The sequence below is a fragment of the Brienomyrus brachyistius genome, chromosome 1, assembly GCF_023856365.1.
Source record: "Brienomyrus brachyistius isolate T26 chromosome 1, BBRACH_0.4, whole genome shotgun sequence".
Lineage (NCBI taxonomy): Eukaryota > Metazoa > Chordata > Actinopteri > Osteoglossiformes > Mormyridae > Brienomyrus > Brienomyrus brachyistius.
Window position 1 is genome coordinate 56,686,637 of NC_064533.1, and position 9,869 is coordinate 56,696,505.

A 9,869-nucleotide genomic window follows, 5' to 3' on the forward strand; every position below is an offset into this window, starting at 1 on the left:
TACCAAGCGGAAGGAGGAGATGGTGGAGCATTTATCAGAGGAGCCCCAAGTTGGTGCTGACTCCGCCCCCAGGCACCCTCCCAAGAGGCCCCTGGTCCGGGGCCGGGGGCCTGTCAGCAGCATCTTTCGCAGTGCCTTGACCAGCATCCTGAAGACACCGGCCCTACAGACCCGGCGAGAGCCGAAGAGGAGTGAGGAGCCACAGCCAGACTGGGGGGAGGCGGAGCACCAGGGTTCGATGGCACCGACCACCAGCCACTCACCCTCAACGCCGCCAAGGTCACAGGCCCCAACCCGGGAGGTCCTTGAGAGGGCGGAGGAGTTGGGTGAGTACTCCCAGGAAGAAGCACATTGGGTTCGAAGCCAAGTATAGTCTGAAAAACTGAACTCTGTGACACTTGCCACAGATCCCGAAACTGAGGCAGCATCAACAGTGAGACGTGCCCGCCGCCTGGACAGCACAGACAGCCTGGGGGGGATGTCACCCTCCGAAGCCATGGTGCTCCAATGCAAGAACATTCCAGCCAGTCTTAACAGCAAGGACATCCTGGGGGAACATTTCCGCCAGTTCGGACGTGTGCAGCGGATCTTCTGCAGGCCCCAGAAGAACCTGGCCATAGTGCACTTCCACGACCATGTGAGCAATGGCTTTGCACACCTTTGGGGGGGGGGCTTGGTCGCTGTACTCATTAGGCTGTGCTCTCGTCCATGATCTCCCGGGCTTTCCTCACTGACTTTTGGTATCTTTCAGGCTTCTGCTGCCAAAGCCAAGAAGAAGGGCAAACTGCTGCGCAGGCATGAGCTCACCATCTTCTGGCAGAGGAAGAAGCAGAGTGAGTGACTATTACGGTGCTCTCTATCTGTGCATCGAGCCAAGGCCAGGGCGGGGTCTTTGTGACTCGTTGCAGCCTTTCATTCCCATGTCAGCTGTTTCGATGAACTGGTTCTGTGTGTCTCTTAGGTCCAGGAGAGAAGGGCCAAAGGCCTCCAGATGACCCTGATCCTCAGAGCCAGGCAGGAGGCTTTGAGTCAGCCCCTGTCTGCAAAGCCCTCTCCAAATCCACCTCCGGCTGGTCCTCCAGCTCATCCCTATCCAGAGGGTAATCTTGTCTTTAAATCATTCTCTTACCGTAAGAGTAAATAACTCAATTTTACAATAAGATGGCCGGGTCTTTATTAAATTAAGTTAGGGAAGAAAATCACCTTTTTGAAACCCAATGCAAGTTCTTTAAAAAAAAAAAAAAAAATCTGGATCACTCTGGTTTTTTATTATGTATACATTTTGTTAGTTTTTTTTCCAAGCAGCTTGAGTTATGTTAGGTCATCTGGTAATGAAACTCTTTACCTCAGGCTCGGATTCGTGACATTAAAGTCAAACTGAGTTCTTTGGCTGCTATGCCCCCTACTGGCCAGGTGTTCAAAGGAGCCCAGGTTTTGCCAGCTTTTAGAAGCTCTTCAGCCTTTGGTCTGTCCCTCTCAGGTCACCAGCCAAGAAACCCCTGGCGACAAAGGCCCTGCAGTTTGAGAGTGAGCCGCAGATGGAGCCCAGCCCAGACGGCCTCGAATCCGAACATCTAGCCAGCAGCCTCCCCTCTCCCCTCTTCCACCTGATTGGCCAGGTAGCTGAAACCGCAGAGGAGAAGTATCGTCTGCTAGAGCAGCGGGACAAGATCCTGCGACAGGGTAGGTCCCCCTAGGGTCACGTTGCTGAGCCACCCCCCCCTCCCACCCCAAAGTGAATCGCCAGCTGACACGGTCTCCTCTGGCACAGCTCGGCCCAAGAGGACCGACCTGGATCTGTCCAAGGTGTTTGTGGGTACGTGTCCTGACATGTGTCCGGAGAAGGAGCGTTACATGAGGGAGACCCGGAACCAACTGAGCTCTTTTGAGGTCATCCCCAACACGGAGAAGGTATCACCACCCCTGCCCCTCTTTCCTAATGCTTCCCCCTCCCCGCCATGAATTGACAGACCACAGGCTGCAAATCACCCTCTGCACCCCACGCAGGTGGACCACACTGCTGCCATTAAGGAGTACAGCAGGTCCTCTGCTGACCAGGAGGAGCCCCTCCCCCATGAACTGCGGCCCCTTACTGTGCTGAACATGACCATGAACTACCTGGTTACCCAGGTCATGGACCAGGGTGAGGACAACTACCGTGACTGGTATGACTTTGTGTGGAACCGCACACGAGGTATCCGGAAGGTGAGCAACATTAGTCCGTGTCTCATTATTCCTGTGCCCTGCGGGCCTCGCCCTGATCCTTTTTCTGGGCCATCTGCAGGATATCACTCAGCAGCACCTGTGCGACCCGCTTACGGTGTCCCTTATTGAAAAGTGCGCCCGCTTCCACATCCACTGCGCACACCACCTGTGCCAGGAGCCCATGATGTCCTTTGATGCTAAGATCAACAATGAAAACCTGACCAAATGCCTGCAGAGCCTCAAGGAGATGTACCAGGACCTGGCCAGCAAGAACATCTACTGCCCTCATGAGGCAGAGTTTCGGCAGTACAGCGTGCTCCTGAAGCTCAATGATGGAGACATCCTCCGGTGGGTGGCTGGCCGGCAGTCGGTGTCCCGTGTCACCATGGCACCTCTCCAGCTGACATTTCATTCCCTCCCTACCTGCAGGGAGGTGCAGCAATTCCGGGCGGAGCTCCGAAACTCTCCGGAGGTGAAGTTTGCCGTCCAGGCCTTTGCCGCTGTCAACAGCAACAACTTCGTGAGGTTCTTCAAGCTGGTCAAGGTGGCCTCGTATCTGGCTGGTTGCATCTTGCACCGCTACTTCGACCAGGTGGGGGAGCCGTTGCTCCGCTCCCTACATCCTCATCAGCCCCAATACCTCACTTACCTGGACCGCTCTGGTGCCCCCTACAGGTGCGCCGTGAGGCTCTGCGGGCCCTGAATGTGGCCTACAGCTCCCGTGGTTCCACCACATTCCCGGTCGAAGACCTGGTCCGGATGCTCATGTTCCAGAATGCCGGCGAGGCTTCGGACCTCGCGCTGCAGTATGGGCTCGCGGTCGATGCAGGGTAAGGCTGGGCTGTGCTTCGTTGTCCCTTTTGTGTTGGGGGCAGGGTGGCTTATCTCTGATGGGGGTGCTAATCTATGATGGGTGGTATATTTTATTGAAGCTCTGCCCTCCCCCTAGCATGGTGGAGCTAAGCCGGACAGCGTACCAGGAGCCTGAGATCCAGCCACGTCCAAAGCGCTCTGTGGCCATCGCAAGGAAGCGGGAGGTGCTGGTGGGCCAAGTGGTCAACGGCGCGCCACTGCCCAACCCACCCCAACACACACCCGTCAACAGCTTTGACAGCCGCAACAAGTACCGTGGGGATGGGCAGCCAGCGGAGGCAGGCAGTGTGCCCAGGGCTGGTGCGTCTGCACTCCACCTTCCGCTAACTGTTACGCTTCGTCCACCTTCTGGCCTCTGATTGTAATTTTGTCATTTTTCCTGCCCACGCTGTAGCAGCCTCCCCTCAGAGGCCCCCCATTGAGCTGGATGCGCGGGCCCTCCAGCACCGATCCAAGATGCCGAGCGACCCAGCGGAGTCAGCTGGCCTCCCTGGTAGAGAGGAGAGTGGAGCACTTGGGGCATCTCCGTCGGAGGCACCACCAGTCGCCCCACCTACGCCTCCCCCACCGGAGCCCGTTTACACAGAGCAGGTGATAGATTGCTCATTGCTGCGTGTCAACCCAGTAGCAGTGTGTTGGTATTGCCATAGTAATGACAAATAACCCCCCCCCCCCCCTTGCAGGACATCGCCACGGAGGTAGAGGCCATGCTGGAGGAGGTAGTGCAGGCCGAGGTGGCTGACGTGGCTGCCACCGAAGCCGAGTACATCTCTGCTGCACTCAGGTAGGAGCGTGAGCCAGATAGGGAGCAGTGGCCTCTAGAGGGTTGTCACACTCAACCAACACCAGTTTGGTGATGTGGATGGGTTGTTGCAGCATGTGCAACGGCCAGGTGGAGGCAGTGCTGAGTGAGGTGGTGGAGCAGATGCTGCGGGAGGTTTCTGCTGCCGAGATCCAGGCAGAGAGGGAGCATATCGCTGAGGAGAAGCGCAGGATGGAGGAAGCCAGGTAGGCCTCACCTGTCTGGGCTGGGGAGGAGGGGTGGGTGCATTTTGAGGGGATGTGCCATCTGATGGGCCTGTCTCTGTCAGGAGAAAGCAGGAACACGAGGAGCTCCTGGCCCGGCTCAGCAAGACACTGTGTGCCGAGATCACACAGGAGGTGCTGCGCGACTGCATCGTGGAGACTGCCTCAACAGAGATCAGGTACTGGTGAGCCAAGGGGGATCAGAGGTCATAGAGAGTGTTCAGATAACTGTATATAGGCTGAACGCATGCCCCTTCGTGCCAGGCGTGCCCAAGAAGAGCAGGCAGAATGTGTGGCTCGCAGCTCACAAGACGTGTGTGAGGTACTGCTGGAGGAGACGCTGTGTGGTGAGCTCACCCTGCTGGCCCAAGACGTCCTGGAAGCAGAGCTTCTGAGTATACGCAGGTTCATCAAAAGGTAAGGGGCAGTGGTAAGGGGACCAGATATTTTGCCCACATGCTCGCCGACAACCGGGCTTCACCCTGTGCATGTGTTGCAGGTGGCGTGATGTGGTGGCCGTGCGCAGGCAGCTGAAGCGACAGATGCGTGATTTTCCTGCTGCCCCTGGCTGTGTGGACCCCCGCTTCAGGCTGCAGGCCTTGGCCCCCAGTGCCCCCCCCTCACCCTGCCTGGACAGGCTGGCCCGGGGCGTGGTCAACCTGGGGCACGCTGGGGACCTCTCTGTTTCCTGCACCAGGTACATCTCTCTCACAGCATAATAATGCTGACCTAATATTCATAATAGAGGTGCACCGATCCCACTTTTTCAGTGCCAATATAATCCTGATACCTGAACATAAGGTATTGGCTGATTATGAGTATGATCCAGTACCAAAGCTCTTTTTTTTTTTTTTTCCAAGCTAGTAAATACAAATGGAAAAGAAGTTTTAATTAGCCCACAAGAAACATACATAAGATACTGTTCCACCTCTTTTGTGCATCTTGTATTGAGCATTTTTGAGACATTTTGCAGTTGTTTGAATATCTTCACAAGTACACCCAAGTGGCATGCGTCACTTTTCACTGTGATAGCAGCACCTCGTGTATCAAGCTATAGCGAGTGCGCAAAACAGCCCAAGCTGGCTTCCAAATCCATCGCTTTTTTTCATATTACTTGCATTGCCTTAATTGAGTGCACTATTAGTGGGATTTTCCACTGAATGTTACTTTGTTTTTACAAAGATCGCAAATCGCTGTGCTACTGGTTGTTTCAAGCATAAAATTCTTCCAGGTTTTAGACATGTTAGTTTGCTTCGCAAGCATGCAAGTTGCATTTGCTACCATCACCTGATCCTTCCACTACAAAGGACATGCACATGACGTCATAGCAGGGGAAGTCACTGCACTCACACACACTGAGTGTCAAAAAACCGAGGAAGCGTTAACGTTCAGCTTGAATGCCACAAAAAATAAAAAAGGGGGGAAAGCTGTTGTGCGATTTGATTGTACCACTCAGTATAAGAAGAAATAGACTGGCAATAACGAAATAATTATTGAACATGGATCGGTCACATGTGGCCGATGTCCGATCCGTCTGATTAGGTATCTTGAATATTGGATCGGGGCACCTCTGCTGAATTAGACAGTACTTCCCAAAATGACTTCCGTCCTGTCCGTTTATTTTGCTGGCCATTGATTTGCTGTAGTGTTAAGTGTACCGATGCTGACACTCTGCTGCCTTCTGCAGGTTGGCGAAGATGCGAAGGGAAACCGAGCATCAGATGAAGGTTCACTTGTTCTACCAGCAGCTCCTGAGGTATGGTGCTACTGTAGAGTAGCTGTTAGCCATCCATCACTCTCCATGTGCTCATCTACATCTCCATCCACTTCAGCGAATCTGTGTGGGGGCCACTGGACCTGCTCAGTCTGGTGGCAGCAAGCGTCTCGAACCCATCTGACACAATCTTCTGGAAGGCAGCCCTCTTGTTGCCAAGTGATCATGAAAGAGATGCCAGTGTTGCTAACCAGTAAGTGGGGGAACTGGGTGTCGTTCGGGGAGGGATTGGGTGTTAGTTGGGTTTAGAGGTCCTGGAGCTTACATTTGTGCCCCCCTCCCATCTCTGATGCAGGATTTTGACAGAATGGCTGGAGTCCAAATTCGGTAACTCGGAGAAGCAAGAACACAGGGAGATGGTCCCCAACGGACACATGCAAACCTTGAGCATCAGCAGCGGCCTGCGGAGCGTGGGGGAGCGCATGCACACAGTGCACGTGTGTGTGAAGGTGTGGCAGATAGGGGGGAACTTGCCGATGAATATCGACAGGCTTCATGCCCCTGTGTTGCATGTTCTGTCATTAATGTTAGTCTAGCATAGCTTAACATAGCCTAGCATAGTCTGGCACTATGTGATATTAGCAGGTCCTGTGGTAACACAGATGTTTGCGAAGGGTGCAAGTGCAGGAAGTGAGGCCATGTTTCTCACTGTGGGTCAGGTGGCCCGCGGGCCCCTCAGCGAGGAAGGCCAGTTGGCATTGGAGAAGCGGAAGGGGCTGATGGGCATGGGCGCCCTGCTGATGCTGCTGCCCTCGGCAGTCAGTCCCGGGGCTGATGAGGAAGACGGGGACATCTTCCTGTTATCCGCCCTGCTGCAACTCCGGCAGATCCAGCAGGCTAATGCCTGGCCACAGGCCCTTCCTCTGGTGGTGGTGGTCCCAGGGCAGGCTGGGCACAGGGCCAGCGATGAACGGCTAGAGGAAGGTGTGACACTAACCGTGTCTATGACAACAGGTGTCGCGTGGGATTCGCTTACTTTACTTATAGCATTTCTCTTGAGGCTATGTTTACGTATGCAGAGCTAATACAGTTGGTTTGTTCCTCCTGTCTGACCATCGGTTTCCTTTCCCTGTAAGACCTGATGCTTCAGACACTCATTGAGGAAGGTTTGATTTCAGAGTACATGTTCGTCCATATCCCCGAGACCACGAACGAACCCCAAGGATCCGAGCAGGTGAGTGTGCATGTTGTCGCTGGCCTCGGTAAGATTGAACCATCCCATTGACCATCACCCCCGTCTCCCCGCAGATCCGCCATGCCGTCAGGTGGCTCGCTGCCCGCTCCACGGCACCAGCCCGGCTCGTCTCGCAGACGTTGGTGCAGGTTGTGGAGGCCGGGCTCTGCCGCGAGTTTGCTGGTAGGCTTCACCGTGATCGGAGGGACCGTGACATGGCGGGACTGCCCTCCCAGGGCCCTGCACCCGTCATCGGCCTCTACAACACTGTCCTGGCTTTCTTGGCTGGCCTTGTGTCGTCCCCGAGTCTGGCTGGCCTCTCCTGGCCCGTGGCAGAGTTCTCGGTGCCAGGGGGTGGTGACTGCCTACCACATCTGCTCTGGAACTCGGCTGAGCACCTGGAGTGGCTCCAGGGGGCAGTCCTGAGCCTGCGGCTGCCCGACTGGCCGCTGCCAGCCGTGGGGGGTATGTCCATGCCTCAGATTCGGAATTCGGACTTCTTGCTAAGTGGCTGCTTCTTAGTCTGTTTCCTTAAATTTCTGCTGCTGCCACCGCTCCCCCCACCCAGCTCCTTGGAGCCAGCTGGTTGCCTCCATCTTCCAGTACGTATCTCAAATCCCATGGTCCCGCCACAGCCAGCCACTCCTTATGTCCCAGTTGGAGAACCTTTTGGAGAGGCTGCGTCAGGACTGTGTGGGCCGAGGTGGGGGGCCGGACAAGGAGCCCACTTTCTGGGAGGTGCCCTGGGACGAAATTGTCATGCTCTGTGTAGAGCACCAACTCCGGGACTGGAACCCTCCTGGGTGCCCCGTGAGTGAAGGTGAGGGGGGTGGGGTGGGTCTGACGTTTGGGGGGGCCTACTGGGGATGCCATGCAGGTGTGAACCTATCCCACCATCTTCAGATGTCATCAGTGACGACGGAGAAATCTCGGTGTATTTCCTGAGCGATGGGCTGCAGGGCTTCATACCGCCGTCCTGCTGGGTGGATGCCGTAAAGCAGACGCACAGGGACAAGCAGCAGGGGAAGGCAGGGTAAGAGCCAGCCAGCCATGTAAATCTAACACATTCCAGATAGACTGTTAACAGTGACCTGCAGATTTAATGAATATTATTTACTATTAAATGGAAGAAGAGGGAAAGCCATCAGCTTCCAGTCTTGCTCATATCCCCAAGAGTGGTGTACAATACTGGCTTCTTATCCAAAGTCTCTGCCATTGCAGGTGTCACCAGAGCATGTGGCCTCATCCTCGACTGGCCAGGCCACGTCTTCAACAGAAGCTGTTTCACAGCATGGTTGAGGACCCTGAGTCCGGATCCGGTGTTGCCCCTGTTTTGGATGCTGCCTCCAGCCCCCAGGACCTCCTGGCTCGCATTGAGGAGGAGAAAGAACAGAGCCGCAGGTCTGACAGAGAACAGACATGCTACACACGTGTACTCTCTCATGTGAGTTGTGGCATAAACATTGAGCCATTTCCTGTTTGACTTGGATCTGCAGGTTCGAGGACCAGCTGCGTACCTGGCTTGACGTCGAGTCCCTGGGCCCTTCCTCTTCCTCCTCACCACTTTTCTTGCCTTCTTTGTTACTGTCTGTACCGGAGATCGTAGTGCCCTCCCCAAAGATGGCTGCCCCACCTGCACTTGCCCTGGTATTGACCCTGTGCTACACAGTTGCTCACATTTTAAGACCCCAAGTACCCTGTGCTCATCAGTTGAGACTGTTTCTGTGCCCATTTTTGTAGCAGAAGGAGCGCAGTGTCCGCAGTGACCAGGCCAGGGGAGCTGCCAGTTCTATGGCGAGGCGTCTACAGGAGCTGGAGCAGCTGATCTCTGCAAGCCGGGAGGAGGAGCTCGCATGTGAGCTGAAGCTAAGCTGCCTTCTGGACATTGTTGATGACTGAGTGTCATGTGACCCACCTGATGTCTGCCGTTGACTGCCACAAGTTGTCTCTCTTATGCCTGATTTCTGCAGTATATTTAGTTGTGTGGTACTTGTGCATATATTGCTTTGAAGAGTATGATGTACAGTAATTTACACAACATTGGGAGTGTTGTAACTGGGGGAAAAACATGTCATAGGAAATGGACAGTTTTTTAGGGTTTTTTTTTTTGTGCAAATTTTAAATATTAAAATGTTATTGTATTTAGAAACCCATGGCTATTTCTTTGTTTTTTTTCCATCATGAAACTTTGTTTATTGTACTTTTAAATTGAATCACAATTTGCTGCAGAATCTTTAAAACCTGTGACGTTATTTGCCCATATTAGACACTCATACGTGGGGTTGTTACTGCTGTTTCTTTAACCTTGTGTATTGTTGGTCAAAATTAACAATTTAGGTAATATCTGCATTGTACACCATTGCAAAAGTATGTCTTTTTTTAGATTCTTAAAGAAATGTCATGCAGCTCAATTATATATTCATGTAATTGAACTGAAGATCACAGCAGTTCACTAAGCAGTCTGCCACTGAGTTCCTTTTATAAACTGGCTGGCTGGTTTTTAAGAAAATATGCCCGTGGATGCCCTACAGGTGGCAGCAGGGAGCCATCTGCATATGTACAGACAGTCTGCTGGTTAAGAATATTCGACTGACTTGATGTAGCTAAGATATTTTGCATTTAAAAGCAGATGGCCATAGATCCTATCATACTAATTTAGTTTAAAACTATTTTTAATATCAAACATATGCATTACTTTATGATGCTCATGAAAACATCACCCTGCTTTATTCTTTCGTGGGCTTGAGGTACAGTACTGTATGCAGTTATTTTTAATATTACTGTACTATAATGTTCTGTAGTATTACTCTTCTCACA

The 9,869-nt window shown here is 53.2% G+C and overlaps 1 protein-coding gene across 1 annotated transcript; it reads left to right on the forward strand.

Annotated features, from left to right (window-relative positions):
* The first annotated feature begins 142 nt into the window (after positions 1-142).
* LOC125731468 (germinal-center associated nuclear protein-like) lies at positions 143-9,582 on the forward strand. The gene is made up of 25 exons (XM_049005883.1): positions 143-326; positions 408-637; positions 752-833; positions 962-1,100; positions 1,481-1,634; positions 1,783-1,911; positions 2,008-2,205; positions 2,285-2,553; positions 2,635-2,797; positions 2,881-3,035; positions 3,155-3,378; positions 3,473-3,669; positions 3,762-3,862; positions 3,955-4,086; positions 4,170-4,283; positions 4,369-4,521; positions 4,604-4,790; positions 6,604-6,802; positions 6,955-7,052; positions 7,127-7,517; positions 7,621-7,872; positions 7,956-8,085; positions 8,274-8,453; positions 8,549-8,699; positions 8,793-9,582. The coding sequence occupies exons 1-25, from the start codon at positions 239-241 to the stop codon at positions 8,949-8,951; spliced, it is 4,275 nt and encodes a 1,424-aa protein (XP_048861840.1). The 5' UTR covers positions 143-238; the 3' UTR covers positions 8,952-9,582.
* The last annotated feature ends 287 nt before the right edge of the window (positions 9,583-9,869 follow it).

Coding starts and splice junctions, on each gene's coding strand:
- LOC125731468 (XM_049005883.1), top strand. CDS start 239: ATGGCACCGACCACCAGCCACTCACCCTCAACGCCGCCAAGGTCACAG. Junction 834..961: donor CTGGCAGAGGAAGAAGCAGA/GTGAGTGACTAT, acceptor TGTGTCTCTTAG/GTCCAGGAGAGAAGGGCCAA. Junction 3,036..3,154: donor GGGCTCGCGGTCGATGCAGG/GTAAGGCTGGGC, acceptor CCCTCCCCCTAG/CATGGTGGAGCTAAGCCGGA.